The sequence below is a fragment of the Pundamilia nyererei genome, unplaced genomic scaffold, assembly GCF_000239375.1.
Source record: "Pundamilia nyererei isolate P.nyererei 1_Seehausen unplaced genomic scaffold, PunNye1.0 scaffold00070, whole genome shotgun sequence".
In the NCBI taxonomy this organism is placed as follows: domain Eukaryota; kingdom Metazoa; phylum Chordata; class Actinopteri; order Cichliformes; family Cichlidae; genus Pundamilia; species Pundamilia nyererei.
The window spans coordinates 885,948-906,526 of NW_005187471.1; the positions used below are offsets into that span (position 1 = coordinate 885,948).

At 38.2% G+C, this 20,579-nt stretch overlaps 2 protein-coding genes across 4 annotated transcripts in view; one reads left to right on the top strand and one right to left on the bottom strand.

Annotated features, from left to right (window-relative positions):
* sptb (spectrin, beta, erythrocytic) overlaps positions 1-4,370 on the top strand; it is a 41,294-nt gene extending 36,924 nt beyond the window's left edge. The window contains exons 36-37 of the mRNA XM_005736581.1: positions 1,871-1,913; positions 2,398-4,370. Of these exons, the coding sequence (XP_005736638.1) occupies positions 1,871-1,913; positions 2,398-2,589 (235 nt within the window). The 3' untranslated portion in view covers positions 2,590-4,370. The remainder of the gene's footprint in view (positions 1-1,870; positions 1,914-2,397) is intronic.
* A 1,078-nt stretch (positions 4,371-5,448) lies between these two features.
* Positions 5,449-18,814, bottom strand: snap23.1 (synaptosome associated protein 23.1). 3 transcript variants are annotated; one of them, XM_005736582.1, is made up of 9 exons: positions 18,474-18,664; positions 17,779-17,956; positions 14,500-14,614; positions 11,361-11,402; positions 10,841-10,889; positions 9,884-10,001; positions 8,216-8,389; positions 7,961-8,105; positions 5,449-7,571 (listed from the first exon to the last, which is right to left on the bottom strand). In XM_005736582.1, the coding sequence occupies exons 2-9, from the start codon at positions 17,784-17,786 to the stop codon at positions 7,509-7,511; spliced, it is 714 nt and encodes a 237-aa protein (XP_005736639.1). In that variant the 5' UTR covers positions 17,787-17,956; positions 18,474-18,664; the 3' UTR covers positions 5,449-7,508. The 3 variants fall into 3 exon arrangements, with proteins under 3 accessions (XP_005736639.1, XP_005736641.1, XP_005736640.1); XM_005736584.1 differs by lacking the exons at positions 17,779-17,956; positions 18,474-18,664 and adding an exon at positions 18,672-18,814; XM_005736583.1 differs by lacking the exon at positions 17,779-17,956.
* Between the last annotated feature and the right edge of the window lie 1,765 nt (positions 18,815-20,579).

Below are 20,579 nucleotides of genomic sequence, written 5' to 3' on the forward strand. Positions count from 1 at the left end.
CCGACTGAAATTTCATTACATTTACTGGAAGTTAGTAGAGACATCGGGAATACACCCCTCAGCCCCCGGTCCTATTTACAGCTGAGAAATAGCCCTTTGTCACCAAAACCTCTTCAGCTTAGTAACCATTATTCAAATGGGGAGTTATTCAAACAGATTTAGAGATACGGAAAAGTGGATTTTTTTCCTTTACCTTTGGACAGAGGTAAGCTGTTTCTAAACTCACCACTTTCTGACTGCAGTGTTATATTTAACAGTGTTATATGGATGTTGGTATTACCATTTAACATTTGCAAAGGGAGCAAAAGAAAAAAAATTTTTTTTCCCAAAGCTCCCTTTAAACTGATAAGAGATAGAAGCTAAATGCAAACTCACATTCCTCACGCATACAAGTCTTAATCAATACACGTTGAATTTAGTTGAATAGATTAAATTCTCTGCTCAGAATGGATTGTACCACTGAAGGTTTACTTTAGCAAGTTTTTACCTTGGTGTGGTTCTCTGGTTTTTAAAAATCAACCACAGCCTCTTGATTTTTCATGAAGGAAAAAACAGGCAGCCAAGACAGATTTATATGCAAATTACAAATGAATATAAGCACTGCTCAGCTCTTTGATAAAATGGTCTTAGATCCTAACTGGTTAGATATTAATTGTCATAAGGAATTGTCAGAGTTTGATAAATTCTGACTTTTAAAGTTTTGGTATCACTCAACAGCCATGGGTTGTCCTAAGCAGCTGACTGAAGTTCTGAAACTAAAGACTGCTGGTGTCTACAAAGCAGCTAATATATCAATGTGCTTTCAGCTTGCAATTTACAAAACCCAAAGAGCCATTAAAAAAGAAAATCATAGTTAAGGCAAACTGTGGAAGACATTAAAAAGTATGGGAGACCAAGAAAACTTCCAGAAAAAACCAAACTAAAACTACAAATCTGCTTCACACTACAGCATTGATGCACAAACATGGTTCACATAGAAGAGTCCTCAGAGGGATAAACTAGGCAGATCAATTTAAGATTGAGTCCTATTTGAATCAAAGAAGCCTGAAAAAAGCACCTTGGCAACTGTAAAACATGGGATTTAATATATTCTGCTTTAGGGTGGTGTGGTAGTCGTTGGCAGGAAACACTGCACTGATATTAACAAATTCTGAATACGAATGTTTTTGTCTCAGGGCGTCAAATACTGCTGCTCTCTGTATACACACGAGGTGGCCTTGGGGACATATGGGCCCCTTTACAACATTAATCTCTGGCATTGTTAGATGTTGAGAAATAATAGTCTAGTATTGAAGAACATGTGTTATAAGGATCAAGAGGTGGCTTTGGAAGTTGACATCCATTAGGCAGCAGTTGATTTAATCCACTGTTTTATTTTTGCTTCTGGGTTAGGTTAGCAACTAAAAAGTAATTGCTAAGGTTTGGTAAAAGATCATGGTGTGAATTAAAATATCCCCCCTCGCATCAACTCTAGAGCTAGAAAACATCAAGGTCAGCCAGTGTGACCTTTACAAGCATCCATAAATAATTATTTATCATTACTGGCTAAACCAGGTGCAAGTTGGACAACTGGTGCATAATCTTAATTTTGCCAGCGCCTTTGACAAAATGGCAATATCTGACACCATGGTTTATTGCACCATATGTGCAATAAAGAGCATGCATTTGCTTTAATAACATGACTTCCACTCAAACATCTAGTGGTTGTTAAGAAATACGCAGACAGGCAAAACTTGGCACGCAGTAAAAGAGTTTTTCACTTATTTGCCAATTTCAGGGAAATGTCTGGATGTTAACATGATTTCATTCTAACGATTTTAATGTAAAACATAAGTGCTTCTAATATTTATATAATTTTAACCTTTTACAGGCTTGGAGATGGCAGCGAATTTTTGTTCCAGTGTAAAGACGAGGTGAGTTGAATTACATCGGACTTTCTCCTGGACTTGAATTATTCTTTTCAAAAGGCATCTCATATAATGGCTGACCCTATGTAAAGCAGTAATCACAGGTTGCAATGCTACAGATAGCAGTTACGCATTTGCATTTAATTCTCCGAACTGTTTCCGTTTAGCATTGCTGTCCATGTCTAAGTAATTTGGCAAGGTTGTAGAATGTGACATAAATGAGGTTATTCGTGTTTCTTTCTGAATCACTATGAGAAATTTACCCTACGGGAATCATTAAGCCTCACAGAATAAGAATGCTGACAGTGAGTTTGTCTTTATCTACTTTACCCCAGTTTAACCTCACCAGCATTTCAAGTTTCATTGTTAAAAGCGTGGCCACCTCTGCTTGTTTATGCTAATAGACTGGGAGACCAAAACACTCACTGCCCCTCTGGAGGTGGACTTGCCTTTCTAAGCTGCTGCGATGTGTGCGTGTGTTTAATTTCAGGAAGAGCTCCAGCGTTGGAGCCAGGCCATGGAAAAGGCCGTTCAGCCCCTGGCAGCAGAGGAGGCATCGGGGCCCTCGGGGGCCAAAGCCCAGAGCCTGCCCCCTCCCTCCTCCTCAGCTGCACTCCCTGAGCCCAGCTCTGCCAAGAAAGACAAGGAGAAGAAGTTTAGCCGCTTTGCCAAGAAGAAGTGAAAGAGACGGGAAGGCCATCAGGAGGAGGGGGTTGTCTAGGCAACCTGGGAAGAGAAAGTATTATGTGTACAATCAATCAAAGTATGCTTTTTGTCACTAGATTTTCTATATTATTTTGTGAGAATTACCATAAATTTTGTAGTTAAAGTCATCACTCTTTTGCCTGTATTTAAGCCAGTGTATGTCTACAATGGTCCACCGTTTTTGTTTGTTCTTTTTAGGAAAAGCCAAATTCAAAGCATTAAATTAAAGCACAGGAATGCTCCTCTTCACACACAACCAAAGAATGTTTGTAAAACTTTTCATTTTGATAATTTAGCTGAAGTTTTTTTGTCTTTTTTTTTTGTTTCACTAAGGCATGCTTTGATATAGCCATGTATAACATGAAGGCCTGTAATGAAGATGACTCAAGAGTACTGAAAAGTACTTTTAATAACCTGCCTTATCAAATGGTTGTGAACTGTAATACTGTGCTGTTTGAATTTGGAGCACTAAATGCTACGTAAAGAACCAGAGTTTAATAATCTTTTTTTTTTTTTTTTTTAAAGAGCTTTGTAAATGGCATGTAAGATTTGGGGATGAGAAAACCTCAGCATAGTGCTGTACAGTATATACACACACTCTCCAAGTATATCTGCAGTTATGCAAACTAAATGCTCTATGCACTGTGAATGATTGACTTGATTTGAAATTGCTTACCAACATTGCACGAGCGGTCATGTGACACCACAATGTGTCAGTTTTGAATAAGGACCCATTCAGGTTTATTCTCAATTGAACTGTGGCAGTCTGTCAGCTTGAAATATATTTAACACTTGTGTAAACTTAAATTTCAGAGCTATCCATCAACATATACCGTATATACATATATATATGCAGATGCATGAAGTATGCTATACATTAGTTTGATATGGTGCTATTGTCATATTCTTAAAACTTCAAACAAGACCAACTTGACCTACCTTGTTTGTCTTCAAATTTGGCTTGTAGTGACACACGTAAAAAGTGTTGGAATATCTGAGGGGTGCTTCATAAAGGTGGCTCAGAAAAGCAGTAGTTATTCAGGTTTACATGCATCAAGAATCAATAGCATTTACAGTCACAGATCATCTTAATTACCCTTTTAAAATGCACAAAAAAAGCAGAAATAAGCGCAAACACTGCCATGTACAAAAGACAGCTTTTGTTATGGAGTTGTAGGTCAGTGATGAGCTCAGACTCACAAAATAGGGATCAAATCTGCAACACTGAAATGTTCATTTGCAGGGCTTTACCTGTAATTATGACTTCACGGCTTCCCATGAGAGTAGTTTTTCTTTGTGCAGTTCAAGCTAAAACTTCAAGTGCAGTTCAAGTTTTGTTCTAACGAAATATAAAAAGCAAATGTTTTTTTTAGAAATCAGAACTTCTCCATCTTTGAATTTTACTACTTGGTTTGTGAAAACATGATACTGGATAAATGCCTTCAGGTTTGTACTTTTTAATTACAGAAACATGCTGACCCAAATAAGGCTAAATAAAAATATGGGTCAAGAAGACAAAAAAGCACAAGCCAAGTATTTAATCTGACAAATGGGTCACGATCAAAGACAAAGTACAGGGGGTAAATGACTACACAGAGGTGCAAAACAACTATGAAAATAAGACCATGCAGCAGCACAACATGATGGGAGGTTAGGGGCTTTTTACATGTACTGTATTTGCCCCAGAACCCCCGTAATGTGTTCATGCCCATGTACGCCTCTCTTGATTTATTTAAAAAAAAAAAAAAAAAAAAAAAAGCACCTTCAACCAGCAGTCCTTGCTTTATGAAACACCCCTTTAGTCTTGCAAGTTGGACTTTATTCATTACACAAATAGAAATGCTAAAAGACGACAAAATGTTAGCATCAGGATGAACTAGAATTTAAACCAGGTGCTGTTATTCACGAAAGCAGTTTACAAGAGCCTGCATCATTATTTGAAGTTTTATAGAACTAGCCAAAGTCTAGAAAAGCAAAGGGTTGCATGAGCCTTTCCTGCTTTTCCACACCACACAACAGGACCAGGCATGCTCCCCAACCAAGGTGAGGATCGTACAGTAGCCGTACGGAGCTGAAGGAATGTGTTTTTAATATGAATGTAAGGAGTGGAAATAAGTTCATATGGGAATTTCCAACAATAAAGCCATTACAGAAATCAGCATTTCAATTAAAAGTATGTACAGTACATGGATCTGCATTTATACTTTGATGCCAGGATGGGGACTCTGTCAGTCTCACTGCCGTTTTGCCTTGTCCCCGAATTATGATCCAACTCAAGTGACCTCACTAAAGCGATGGAAGTCAAATCTAGGAGGATAAATGTTCAGCTCAAGTGTTTTCTAGTAAACATGGTAGCATCTATGTCTACAGATTAAAGCAATTGTTAAAGCCATGATCTTCTTGTGGCTGTATGAACACAAACTACAGAAGCTTTTGTGCGCCGTGTGCCAGCAGAACATCGTGACCATGCTACTCAAATTTTTTAGCACCTCAAAATGTTTTGAGACTTGCATCCCACAGATTCACTATGCTTTCTGTTGGTCGATATATCTACAGATTGACACTTCGACTTTGTCACCTTCATCCACAGTTATTCCTTCACACCTTCCCTACCTGCCTTTTCCGTTTAGTGGTTTTTAAAAATTGCATTTTGTACTTCCAGGTATGTAAAATATCCAAAAATGTTGACCCTACAAAAAAACCCCAAAAAACCAAAAAAACATTTTGAAATAAAGTTAAATTAAAATGATAATATACAAGCTTGTTTTGTTTTTTTTAAACAAATGCAGTCTTTAATTATTGTCACTACATCAAAAAAAAAAAAAAGTGCATTCAATTGAATTTCAGAAGAGATTTATTGAGTATAAACAATTCAACAGTGGCAAGCGTGAAACAGAAGGCATTTTCACTTTGAGCAGTCATCCGCTCACCGAGCTAATTTCAGATAAGATGAGCTCCATATGAACATATTTAAAATACACAAAACTGTTGTATTTACATTCCAGTGGCTGTGGGTGAAACAATGAATAAACAGCTTCCAGACAGCAAGGCAGCTTTAGAATAGACTAATTAGATCCGAGCTCATACGTAACAGGCTGAGGATGATCACTTATAGCAATACAAAGCCCTGAAAACAGTTCATTTCAATCCTTACAAACTGAGTAGGTATATGCCTGCAGCACAGCATGCAAATTAGCATTTTTCTTCAAAACAAATAAGAAAGAAGATTCATACGAGAGATACTTTGGGCACATTGTATCCCTTTATCAATGGCCAATTTTCCTCAGCAAGCCTTAATACAACCCACCAGGACTTATTGTGCCTCTGTGTTTACCCCTTTAACAACTTTCACTTACATGTATACTTTTTGCATTTTTGCTGCCAGCGACGATTTCTCAGCCTGGCTACAGCTTCGACAACACAAATTTAAATTCTCCTTTCCATCGTCAGATGATATTGTACCATAGCTGTGCTGTAAAGACTATTTACACATGTAAGAGGAGCCTTTTACGATGCAGCGGCTGTTACAACACAACCGTACATCGTGTATAAGATTGATTGGGTTCCTACAGATTTCACCACTTTTTATTATAGGTTATTGTTTTTAAAATGCCAAGATTTTAGTAACCAACTGGCCTGAACCTAGCACATAAAGAGACCTCACATCAGGTTAAACAATGCTCATCTGTGGTTCAGAACTGAACAGTTCCACAATTATCAAATTGCCCTGCACAGGTTTGTTATGTCTCCTCTTGTAAGCTTCTAATCTCCATTAACCATTAAGAGGAAACAAAGTTAAGAAATTGGATTAATTGCCTCTAGTCATCCTGTTAAACAGTATTTACATCAACACTGTGATCAAAGTGAAGAAACGGTGAACATAGAAGAGAGCAGTTCACCTACTGTTACATATCCCAAGTTCAGTGTTATTGTGAAGTAAACTAATTGCTTCAGGGCAGGTAATGATAAACAGACCTCATGATCCTTGCAGACCTTCCTTCTCATAAGAAAAACGAGTGATTGCTATACAATGTTTCTAACCACAGGTCATCTCTTTGTAGCAAGTAATTACAATGACCTTAACTCCCCATCTATCAGAAATTTTAAGTAGTAACAACATCAAAATTCTTTCATTCAGGTACAACATTAGATTTTTATTTTTTATATTTATATATTTTTTTAAATAGCCCTTTTATATGAACAGGCATAAATGGCATGGGAACAAAGTGTTAAAGAGAACTTTATTCGCAAGTCATTTCTGCTTCATGAGTAATTAAATAAGCAAATAATATCAAAGCATTACACATGATACAATAAACCTAATTACACAATGATAAGGAGTATGTATAAGGATTTGAGTAAGATTCATTTCAGACCAGAGTTGATGTTTCCTTTTAAAATACATGAGGCTGTATGGAGACAACAGCTTATCAGTTTTGATGAGTTAACGGTCACATCAACAAAACAGCTCATTCTTGACTTAGATGAGAAACAAAAAACAAAACAAAACGGAAAGCAGCAAATGTGCCACTTCCCTCCCTGTGAAGGTTACATGCATGTAGTTTGGTATCAAACAGCAGTGATAGGCAGTCAGCCACTTACTGAAGTATCTCACACTGTTTCTCACGGTCCAGCATGACTAGGCATGTGTGTAAAAGGGTGTGAATAGTGGTGGACAGTCCAAGAAGTTGTCTTCACTCTACGTACAACTTAGTGCGATAAAGGCAGGCACACTACTGGCAAAACTTCTTCATGAGAGAATTTCTTTTTACTTGCAAAGTATGTTTGCAGATGCGCACAAATATATAGTGTGTGTGTGTGTGTGTGTGTGTGTGTGTGTGTGTGTGGCGAGAGAGGCTCAAGGTTGATGAAACTAACAGAAGCGGGATTTCTCATCTATTTGATGAGCTTGTTGGCCCTCTGGTTTGCTTCATCAATGCGCAGCTTATTCATGTCCGCCTAAAGACACAGACAGGTGGAAAGGGGCAGTTATACAGCTGTTTTTCCTTCCCCAAGTAGCAATTTATTATCAGTTGTAAATTTTTATGAGTAAGTTTCCATTCTCATCCTCTGTAAGAACATATGCATGTTTGTGAATGTTTTTACAAAAACCTGATATACATGAGGGGATAACACCCCATCATATGGAGCAATGAGTCGACGCAGACATGAGCATCAACTACATACAATTCTAATTATTTAGGGGGGAGTGTAGAAAACAAACAAACAAAAAAAAACAAAAAAACAAAAAAAACAGCAACTAAGTGTTTTATGGATCAGTAAAGTAAATTTACTTGGACCCCTTTTCACATTTACTAGAGGTTCATGTGATTTTAAGCCGTTTTTACCTTGTCGTTGATGCGGTCAATCTGTTTGTTCTGCTTGTCTATCTCACTTCCCATGTCCACAGCAAGGCTTTTCAAGTTGCCAATGATGCTGCCGACCGCCTCCAAATTCTCCTCCATTTCATCTTCACGTGCATCATTGGTTATTCTGTTATACATATGCAAAGTATACATATGTTCTGTTAAAGTGACTGCAATAGTTTTGGCAACACCAAAAAGTTCAAGACTTTTAGCAATATAAAACAACCAGGACAGTACCTCTGGATGTATGGGCCTGATGGTCCCGCAGCATTAACCTGGGCAGCCTGGCCATTGCGGACGCCTGAAGGCTGCTTTGAGACCACTTTTGAGCCATCTGCATCATTTTCACCTTCAGTTCCTCCAGTACCCCAGGTACGCTTATACCGTGAGTCATTCTCGATTGATGACACTCTGGAGCGAAAAAAAAAACAAAAACAAAAAAACAGCGTGTCAGGATGCACGAACAAATGCAGAAGTACTTAAGTTCAGTCACTGCAACAATTACATGTTCAGTAATAGCCATGAAACTCAAAGGATTCCCTACCTTATATCTTGATAATCAAAGAATCTTCTTCTCCAAAGTGAAAGCATTTTGGGAAGATTTTTTTTGCCATGTTAAAACCATCATAGGATCTCAATGTGCACACAAAGTGACACTCCAAAATCATCGCTGCATGGAGGATTATAAGTGCATTTAGCCCAGATGAGTATGCAGCTCACATTAAGAAGTTGGCTGAAACACCATCACATTTCCTATCTATCCATTAATGATTGGAAATGCTCACAAATTTAATCAGCAATCTTCTCACCACGAAATGTACATTTGCCAAGCAGAGTTTTTTTTTCTCCTTATGTCACACACACAGACATTGTGAGCCACATTGCCACAGGCAGGGATAGCTCAGTAGGTAGAGTGGTGGCCCCATGATCGGAAGGTCGGGGGTTCGACTCCACTGAACGGCTACCCTGAGGTACCCCTGAGCAAGGTACCGTCCGTACACACTGCTCCCCGGGCACTGCGCTGGCGGCTGCCCACTGCTTCACTGGGTGAATGGGTTAAATGCAGAGGAACTATTTCCCTATGGGGACTAACACGCACACTTTACTTTACATTTGGGCCACAGCAGCCAATCATGTATTCGTGAGAAATGTTCCTGACTGACCACTGATATTGTGGAGATCTTTAAGCAAATAATATTCAATATTTTAAGAGTTGTAAGCAAGAGGGTCACAAAGCTAAAACATACATTTTCTGAGCGTCTTGTTAATTTTCCTTGAAAATGTGAATGAATAAAGCCCCATGTTCACAACTTAGCCGTTTAAAGTTCACATTACATACATTTACGCTCTAGACAGGACTGTCCAGAGCGTAAACGTAAATGTTTAGTATCCTTTAAAGGATTAATACTTAGAATACTCTATAGATTCTCGGGAGAAATGCTGCTTGGGAGATAAGTGCTGCCCTCTCATTCTAAAAAAAAACAAAACCAAAACAAACAAAAAACAAACAACCTGCATTGCTTTGAATTTTTAAAAATTCAACCAAATATTCTGCAACCAAGTCCAGCTTTTGTATTAAGGAGCAAAACTGAAAGGTTTTATGTCAATGCAAACAGTAGCAAAGTAATTCAATTGTCACTTAACATGCATAGAAGAAATTAGTGCAATTTTTACTTTTGTACAACACCAAAATAACAGGTTGTACTGTAAAATGCAGTTTTCTCAGCTTTACACAGACTGCTTGTGTGTTTGCTTTGTATCATTGTGAACCCCCATAAAAAAATAGTCACGTACACACAATGAACATACAAGCCACCACAGCACAAAAAAAAAAAAAAAAAAAGGTGTTATGGATCCAAAAGTCAGTGATTTAGATCTCTCGGCAGCTCCAAGTATACACTATACCTATCACAGGGGCAGACACAGATGCCACAGCACTTTGAGAGGTCGGTAAGGTTTTTCTCAGCCTGTCTCATGTCCTGGTTGATCTGATCCATGCCTCGCTCCACACGGCTCAGCTGTTCTAAAACAGACAGGCACAGCACACCATGTCAAACTCTGCTTGCTATGCACTAGAAAACGGTTGTAAATTGTGTTTTAAATATCACCTTGATTTATTCATTTTTAGAATAGATTTAATTATACTAAATGATCCCTGGGGGAATTTTCAAACTGGGTCAATAACTGGGCCACTGCAGCAGAAAAGAGGCATATTGTAAAAATACTGCAGTTAGTGCAATAAATACAAATACACAATTGTTTAGCATGGAACATAAACCTGCAACAGCACTCGAAAGTTAAAGCAAAGCTTACTCAAATAAAAAGTATAACAATGGCCAATTTTTATAAATGGTGAATTTCAGTACGACAATGAATATATTTGCCTGGATGCTGCAAATTCAGATGTGTAAACCCCCCAACTTAACACAACACTATAGCGTGCCTGCAGCCACTGTTGTTGGTGCAAATTAATTCATCTCATGTCTAGAAAGAAAATATTTCTACTGGCATAACATTCTCAAGCATCTTTACACATTCTTTTCTTGCAATTTATGTTTTGTTTTGGTTAAATACCAGAAAAATTTTTGTACAGACTTCCTTTGGCGCAAAATAAATAAATAATTTTTTTAAAATCAGGAAATCTGTACTCTTAAATCATCAAAATTAGAGGGACAAAAAAATGTTAAAAACTGTCATTAAAGGCTATGCTCTTTGGCTGATTTTGACTACCAAGTATTTTTTATTTTATTTTTTTTAAATCAACAAATGACTCAGCAATTCCTTAAACTTAATCATTAGCATCCAGTAATTGTCTTGATAATACCACAAATATTTAACAGAAAAAAAAACATCTTCATCTACCTCCTTGTTGGTCCAACATCACCACTGTGTTGACGCCTGTTTGTTTGCTCTGAAAAACAAGTTAAAAAAGTCAAATGTCTACAAATTAATTTATGCATTTAAAATAATCAAGAGTTTGTTAGATTTCAGAATTAGGATAAAAGGGAAGTGGCCATTTTATCCTGTGTCCTTTTTCTGGTCTACAGCTCAAGCACACAAACCCTCCAGCTCACACAGCCTCTCTCAGAGAGCAGAACAAGGACCAACATTTCTGGTTTCAGCCAAAAAAAACTGACAGGTAGTAACAAATGCTTTGCTAAAGCAACAGCACAGTCTAGGTATCTCCAATCAGGGTTTGGGCATTTAAATACTAACAAAATTATAAATCTGGATGCTTAATCAAGCCAAAGTTCTTGATCCCACCTCAGGTAATGGCCTACGACAAAAACAAAAAAACAAAACCTGTCTGGCTGCTACAGCAAGACTCCACTGAATATATCACAGTTGTTTATTGGCAAGAGCAAAATCAATAAAGTCTCACCTCTTCTGCCATCTGTAGCATCCTCCGTGTGCTTTCAAGTGACTTTAAAACAAAAGACAAACAGAAGGCATTAGAGTGTAATGAGGATTCAAGGTTCTAGTTAAAAGTAATCTGTAAACAGACTGGAAAAAACTCAAGTAGTAACTGTAGTTACACCTAAGACTTCTTATGCTGCATTGGTTTATCTGGCTCAATTAGTGTGCAATCCCATGCTACAAATAAGAGGCAGCTAACAGGGCAGTGTTCTGTGAACTTAAGTATAGATATAGTTTTAAAACTTCGATTGCTTAACTGCTAATGTAAACAGATACACTGATTATTGTGCGAGAGAGAACGAGAGACAGAGAGAACGAGAGAGAGAGAGAACGAGAGACAGAGAGAATGAGAGAGAGAAAATCAGGAAAGCGGAAAGATGCAAGTGATAAGCAAAACAGGGAAGATGCTACACATCTGATATTCACAGATAAATGAAAGTAGATACCAGCAAATTTATAAAACCACATTTAAGAGTATGGAGCTGTAGGTTAATATGGTATACTGTCTGATTTAATTTCCCTGCACTCTAAGAGCACTGCTCAGCTGTAAGCTCCTCAGCACTCTGCAGTCATTGGGGGAGAAGTGTATGCACTAACAGCAATAGATCTGATAGTGAACACTGATTCACTCAGACTCCTTCAACACAAAATTAAATCTGACAACTCTGAACTGATGGCTTTTTTTTTTTAATTCTTAAAGAAAAACTAACTCATTCCTTGTTCCAGTCAATCAGTTGTGAGGATGTGCTGTATTTCTGTCGTATGTTGTTAATTGAAATGTTTGAGCATCCTGACATGGTATACTGGCGTCACTTTTTTAATGTGCACCCCTGTGTGTGTGTGTGCATATATATATATATATATATATGTTAATTGTCCTTCATCTGGTGAGATGGATAACGCTTACAAAAAAAAAAAGCTTAACATTTCCAAGGATAGCGTGGACAACAATACAAATACACCCACAGACACAAAGTGACGGCGGTGAACTGGAATGCAGTCGGTTCAGGTGAGTTACAGCTTTTGTTTCTCTATTAATAGTAAACGCAGTGAAGAGAACAGAGCATCCAGAGGAGTGGAGGACTGAAGCACATATGCGACTTCATTGTTACCATCACTAATGAACTGCTAACGAGAGCGCGAGGACCAGATTCCTCATTCTCTGTGTTATGTTTGCTCTGAATACATTAATCAGTGAGCTGAGAAACAGACAAACACAGAATTGGCGAGAGGGATATGATGAGCTCAGCCAGGTTTCTGTTGGCTTAGCCAGAACATCACTTGGGTGGATAAACATTACATTATGTCTCCCAAAATCCTTGAACTTGGCTAATTAAGCTTGAAACCACTGTCTTAGCCAAATTTTCCAGATCAGGATGCTGCGACAATTCTTTGAGAAACAGATGAATCCTGAGGTGTTTCTTTTATTTGTTAGGAATGGCTTAATTGAAAGTAAAGTTAGGTGAGGTGCATGACAGTTGTTATTCTACACACAGAGAAGCAGAAAATTGCATATGGGTATTAACTGGCTGCAATATGTCAGGATTATCAGAAAATATCACAAATATTTAACTAATTTTACAGCCTCGAGGGTCTTTAAACCTAGTTTTTATGACTGCAAAACAGCTGTGATATTAGAAAGACACCTCATATTTAGCTTCCTAAAGATAATCTGGTCTTATAACCAATTCCTGTAATGCCCTGACACATTACCAGTCCCTGCATGACAGTGTTTCAGGTATGATATGAGTGGTTACCCAAAGCCAGAGTGGTAAGCATTAGCAGAAGGACCCTCCCAAGCCCTGTCCCTTCCTCTTTTCTCCTACGTCAACCAGGCAGCAGCAGACAGAAGAAAGATTAAAAGAAGATTGCAGGTTAAGTCAGAAAGCACACAAAGAGAAAAAGAAACAAAAGCCACAGATAATTAGTACAGTAAAAATTACATGAAGGTGAAGTGCACAGCTACAAGCCCAGCTAGCAGGTTAATTTGCTTCCATTTGATTCAGATGGCTGATTATATGATACCCTGAAGTGCTGATTAAACAATTATCTCCCTGATAATAAAACACTAAGATATAGCTGATAACATTTAAACTGTCAAAACCAGAGGGGTAAGGGAGCTATCAGGTTAAATTAGGCGTAAAGTTATACACACACGCGTGCGCACACACAGGCACATGCATGCGCACACTTCCTATGAATACTGTTAGTGGTTTAAATATTTCAGATTTGTTGCTTATACTTATGAATACTATGTAAAATATTCAAAAGCTTTCCTGCCAGAGTTAAAATAAGATGACCAATATCTCTCTCGGGTATTTATGCCAAATTTGGAGCTATAGCTTATGTTCTTTTCTAAGGATTCAAAAACCAACTTTCATAGGTGCTAGCTGGTGGATAGTTTTAACCTTCAGTCAGACCCTGGTTATTTCTCCTGCACACAAGCTAACTGTGGTTTTGCATGCGGGACGTAATAGCTGCCCGGACTTACAATGCTAGCCTTCTGGATGCCTAGCATTGGTTTGTCATCAAGCGACACTCAATGAAAATCCCTTTTTATATTCAAACTGTGATCACTTATCGAATGCTGTCTGGGGATAAACAATTTCTAAGTTATTACCCAATTATTTATTGGGAAGTTTCCTAAAGAATTATGTGACTAATTATTAAGAATTCTTGGCTGCTGTAATGAAATGCTAAGTTTGAATCCAAGTAAACATTCATTCATTACCAATTTAATTTTTATATAAACTTGGCTTGTCTTTAGGCAGATTTCTACCATTTATACTACACTGACCCTACCCAACCCTACAAATACATATACTAGTCCTTTATACTGGTAAGTAAATGGAATACATTCAGCAGATGTGTTTTGCCTTGTAGCCAAATTAAATTGACGCGTCTAGGAAAATTTATACTGAAAAGCTCATATACAGAGCATATAAGCAAACTTATGAAGTGCCTCCCTTTCAGCATAATCCATTTCCCTGCATGACATTCGTACATTTACAAACTCTATATTACAAACTCACTTTAAGGAAGTTTCACAGTTCGACAGATGATGACACAATGGATGTGAGTATGCATTGTTTAGGAGTCAGTACCTCATCAGTCACTTGGTTGGCCCTAATCGCCATCTGTTCCACAGTCATGTCATCCATGTTGCTGGTGTCCTGTTTGGAGGCTCCTCCCGTCTTACTGAGCTCAATAGTCTGAGGCCTGCAAGAGGGGCAGAGTTCAAAGGTCACTAAATAGCATCAGAGTGCATCAATTATCATGAAATTGCAACTTATTTTTTAAGTTGAGCACAGTTGCCATGTGAACTTTGCAAGTGTTAACAAAATTTAAAGAACAAAAAACAAACATGGTTATATAATATGTAACTTATATAATATGTAATAAGCTTCTTTTACATGAATTTCCTGCAATAAAACAGCTGATATATCAAGGCTTCTGATGCAGCCACGATATCGACAATAGCAGATGAAGGATATCAAGGCCACACTTCCCGTTCACCAGTCATTATCAAAACAAACCAATGGTTTCCGACCTTTTAACCAAAGCCTGTTGAATAGGAGAAGTGGAAACCTGATATTTTCAGGTATCAAAATGATGTTGCTTGCAGATACTGTTTATATTGTGCTTACAGATGTGTGCTTATAGAGATTACAACTCATTAAATGTTCGGTCTACTTTGTTTCCTGTCTTGTTCGTAGATAAATCTACCAGAAAAACTGTGATAAGTTGTGGTGGAAAGTTTCCTCACATTGACAACCCGCTACAAAGTTATCAAATCTGATTTGACAACATTTTTTACAGCAGTGAACCATAAATGTAGAACAATTAATGTTTTAAAAAATAAGGATAAATGAATCCATCTGTTAAGATTTGGAAAGACCACAAAATAAAAGAAAAAAAAAGGCTCAGTGTTTTACATTACTAAAAATAGAGGACGCATTTAAAAGGTTAAGCATTTAAATGTGCAATCAATGTTCACCTTGTTTGTATCCATCATATGGAGAGGGAAAGAAAAGATGCAAAATCCAAACAAATCAGGCTCTTTTCCTTCCCCTGAAGGAGTGTTGCGAGTCTGGACACAGAGCTGGCTTAGTGATAAGGCATGTAAAGCTTAGCAGTGGGATGGCTAGTAGAATCATGTATGCCAACAATGAGGGAACTTTGATGTGGAGCTTATGATATGGAAATCAGAGGCGTGAGACTGGATAGTGACAACTAGCAGGAAACACTTATCGTGCCTGCCTACGATACATAAAAGTGAATTTAAATCACTGGTTATTATTAGACATTTTAAGGTTGCAGCTCAGTGAAATAACCAGTAAAAGTTTATAAAAAGCACATGAAATAAAGTCCTTAAGGAATATTTAGAGGTTTACGGTGGTATTTACATTTGTTAACTTATTCGACTACAACTAAGTGGTGAGCTTGTGATTTTCTTCAGAATTTTCAAAATGCATCAATCTCCCGCTGCATGAAACAGATGCAGTGTACGTCACTAAATAAAACTGGAAAAGGAAAAATCATGATACCATAAACTGATATAACAAAATAAAAAGTGAGTTTTTACATCTTAAGTCAGTACCAGAGCTACTTTTAACACAGAACTGTGAAAATGAAGTGCATAAATACCTAAAACACAGCTATGCTGCTACATTAGAATAATTATATAACAGCAGATGCTCTCTGTGGTTGGTTTAACACAAAACTAATGACAAAATGTGATTATAAGATAACAGGCTGTGCACTCACTAGTATCTTTATGGTCGGCATATGTACTGAAACACTAAATCAACTTAATTAGAACAGTATAACATCCATAAAATCCATGTCCTGTCATATATCCATAAAAAAGGTGCCTTGTAATGTGAATCAAACAACTTTCCTTCCTCTGTGTTAAACACTGAATTCTTAAGAAGCTTCATTGTCAGTTAGTCACCAAAAACTGGTAATGCCTGAGAACAAAGTGACACACACACAGCAGTTTTACTGCTATAATCTTGGATCTGATTAACTTCCAGAGCTGGTCACATCAGGATGCACAAGTCCATGTTTGCCAGCTCAGTGCATGCTCTGTTCAGATCAACATTCAGATTTCATGATCATGCACAATTTGTAAAAACAGCAGGCTAGGCATGAGGCAGTATCATCAAGAAACTGTGAACAGCAGCAGGAAGAGCTGACCGTGTCTAGCAACTAAAACCCAGAAAGTGTGAAAACTGCCTGTTTTTTTGTGCCCTCTGTAGTTTTCAAACAATGCAGAGTATGAATAGTTCAGTCAAAACAAGACAGATGAAAACAGATCAGAAGAAAATGCTTATGTTTGTTAGAGATCTAAAAACAAGATACACGAGGAACAAGCTGTCTCCCAACTTGTATTGTGCATTTCAGTACAATTCATTTAGAGGAACAAAGTGTGTTAATTGTTGCAGTTATAATTTGGATCACATAATGAGTGATGTTAGCTCGTGCAGGAGTTTAGCAGATACAAATCCAATCCAAACAAAATTACTTTGTCAGGTGACCTTCATGCAGTCTCGTATCATGGGATATGCTAAAAATGACTGGCGTAATGGCCTCAGACAAGCTTTGGTGAACAAGGCAACATTAGATAAAGCTCATCATAACCAAAGAATTAAGCTTGTTTTCCTATCACTGTACTGTCAAGGGCAGAAGCAGTAAACTGTAAAAACAAAGCTGAATCATTTACTCCAAGGCTAGAGTTTTTAGATGCAAACACTGCTGCTTTTTTTCCTCATTTTTCCTGTCATCTGCTTTTCCTTGTTAACATTCAAGTGGCATTTTCCTGTTTTGCAAATAACCCCTGAACTTCAAGTTCCCTTTCAAACCTGCAGCCCCTAAACATCCTGAGGGGAAAAGGAAAGGCAAAAAGAAAAAACAAAACACGGATAGTCTACTTGGCAGACAGTGCAGAGGATTTAATGTTGTTGACTCTGCTTTTTGGACAAGAGTGCACTTTATTCACTCAGGCTTCACTGCCTTTTCTGACCGATTATTGGACTTGGCAAGACACTGATGTGAGTTTACAACTATAACAATGAAGGTGGACTCCTTTACACACGTACACTCTTTAGATAGCCACGATGAGGGCAGATGAACATGTCAGCGATACATAATAAATGTGACAGTAAAAGCAGAGCTTTTTATAAACTGATAGCAAATGTTCTCTGTGTTTAGCCACATATGTGACTAGATTTACCAAGTATATGACTTAAATATTACATTTTGTTTATTTGCACCCCAAACTACGTACCCAACCCTTAAATTCATTCCACAGTTAATACAAACAGAAAAATGTTAGTTCAGAGGAACAAAGGAAATAATACAACCGAGGCTAAAGAACATACCGATTCATGTTGCAGTTTCTTCACTTGACCAAGCACAAGTGGCAAACACCACACAGGGAAATGCGTTTCTTGTTCTTCTACCCAAACCTGTTCCTCCAGATTTGATTGGAGCACAGGTGGCGTCTTATTCCAATCACGTTGAACACATATCCTCATTTCACTCTTGATGTTTTATTTTCTTTAAACAATCAGACAGAAGCTATTGTTCAACGATTTGTCCTTACAGGCTGTCTTGAATAAAGACAACCTATTTATTATGCCGAGGAGGAAAGTGTGTCATGTTTTGGGTAGGAGGGTTGACTAATAACAAACAAGGGGACCTATGACATCATACCAGACAGGCAAAGCCTAAACTGCGACATTTGATTCAACTATTTGTAAACGATAAAAGCATTCTTCAAGACAGAAGACTGAGGAAAATACGACATGTGGTTAATGATTCCTGCTGTAACACGTATCCACACACCTGACTGTGGTTAACTGCCAAGTGGCCACGTAACGTGGATCACTTGATAAACAAGTGAAAAAGCATTACAAGAAACCCCCGTAGTTTCAGGCAGTGTCCCACACCCATTACACTATCACTGGGGCCGAGAGGTTTCCAAAACAACACTTCTTAAACGCAATGAAAAAGTTACAAAAGAGGAAGAGACAAATGTCAAACAGTTTATCAAAGCGAATTAAACTTGTCTTACATTGTCTGAAAACTTGCAGTGGTGCTCAGCTATCGCAAAGAGGGTAAAATCCGAGAGGGTAATTTCTTAAACAGGCTAATGTACGTGCTGGCCTGCTAGTTAGCTAGTTCCGCTTTCTTGTCAACTAACGCTAACACTGAAACAGCTGTGTTGAGAGGAAAGTGTAGATAGATATTTACCAAGGGAGTAAATACTTACAGTTAACCCTCCTTGTTTTTAAAAAAAAAAAGATGACCTGAAAACTCCTCCTTCTTGACGGTATGTGAACTTGGCGCTGGCAACTCCCGAATTCCTTCACTGGTTCCGCTGTCTGTCCGAAGTTACGATGGTGCTTTCAAATGCTGTCGGAAATATGAAAACTCAAAACTTTCAATGGACCTTGCATCCCACGTGTTGCCCAGAATGATTTGAGGCACGGCATGCATTATTTCTCTCCCTATAGGTTTAACAATCTAAAACTGAAAAAGTAGTCTAGTTCTCAGGTAGTCAACTTTACATGAAAAGTTGATTTAAATATAACTGTTAAACTACTTGTGTTTTTTGTCTGTGTTTATCTTTCAGCTGCTGTATACTGATTTAACAAAATCACGAGATAATACAACTTGTGTGAAGTTACTTGGCTTTCAATTTTTCTTTCTTGCTAATCAATTTTCTTTGTGGCCTTACTGTGCATCAAACTGCGACTCATAGAGAAGTGAGCGTTCCGTCAGCACTGAACGCAACACTTAATGATGGGCGTGTCCTGTCATATGACTCCAGAGGAAAAAGAAGAAGAAGAAAAAAAGCGCTGCTCATTTTCCCCACATGAGTGCAGCATTTACCCTTCACCTGGACCTCCCCCCCTCGCCCCCTCGCCCCTCCCCTCTTCTGGGTATTTTACATGAAGACAGACTGTTGGATATTTTTCATAGTGTTTCTAAGCGATGCTCTGAAATCCGAGCCTCTAGCAAAGAATCTGCTGTGTAATTCCCCAAGTTTTATGGTTTAAACCACAAAAGCCTTTTGAAGGTGACTGCAAAGACACCGGGCAGAGTGCCAGCCACAATATCAGCTGACAGTGTCTAAAAGGCAAGTTTTATTTTTCTCTCTAACTGGAGCTAAATATTTTCCCTGTTGGGTCACCTATAGCTAAATATGTACAAGCTGAAAAGCCTGTTATAGCTCCAAATTTGCACAAGGGATGCTCCAACGTTGCCCTCACCAAACTGGCCATGGTGCCTGAATGATTCTTAGCTCTCTCTGCCCATGTATCTTTTATAGAGTCTACATAGCATGCATTATTCAGCAATAACACACGGCCCATCTGGACTCCTGCAAATGTGTTTGTGCATGTGTCTATGTAAGGGTGTTGGGGTCCATAGTTAACTTTCTTGCTGTGCCATTTCACCATTTCACGCCACATCCAACAGTGCCTGAAGAGCTGAAATTATTTCTTCTGTAATTACAACTAAGGTATAATGTGTGTGTGTGTGTGTGTGTGTGCGCGCACACGCGTGTGTGTGTGTGTGTGTGTGTAAGAGAGAGAGAGGAAGGTAAGGGCAAAGAATAGAAAGAGAAATATATTAGGTGAATGTGTAATAGTGACTGCAGATGGCACATTGAGGAACAAGCTCTTTCATCATCCTGTTCCTCATTAATAGAGATGGGAGTGCTGCCCTAATTCCATAATTCCTAAATCATGCTAGTTAGTTGAGTATGAGGAGACAAAAATACAAGGGAGAGAGGAGAATAGATTAGCCTATACCCTAATAATGTGTTTGAGAGCGCAAGGAAGCATCAGAAGAGGAGATGAAGGGGGAAAGGGAAAGAGGGGGGGAGAAAAATGGAGATCGCCATCTGTATTTCCTCGGTTGCTTTTTGATTGTTGCCAAAACTAACATCATATAGGCCAAGTTTATTCTCGCCAACTATTGTCCCATGTGTATGGCAGCCAGTGAAAATAGATAAAATAATCAAGTGATTAATTAGATCTGGAAGAGAATACATGGGGATATAAAAGAGCGTGTCTGAGCATGTGTGTCAGTGACATAGCCCTGATTTCTTGTTTCTCGTGATTTCAAGGAGCACATCTGTTCATTTCTGGCGCCGCTCCAGTTGGATCGTACA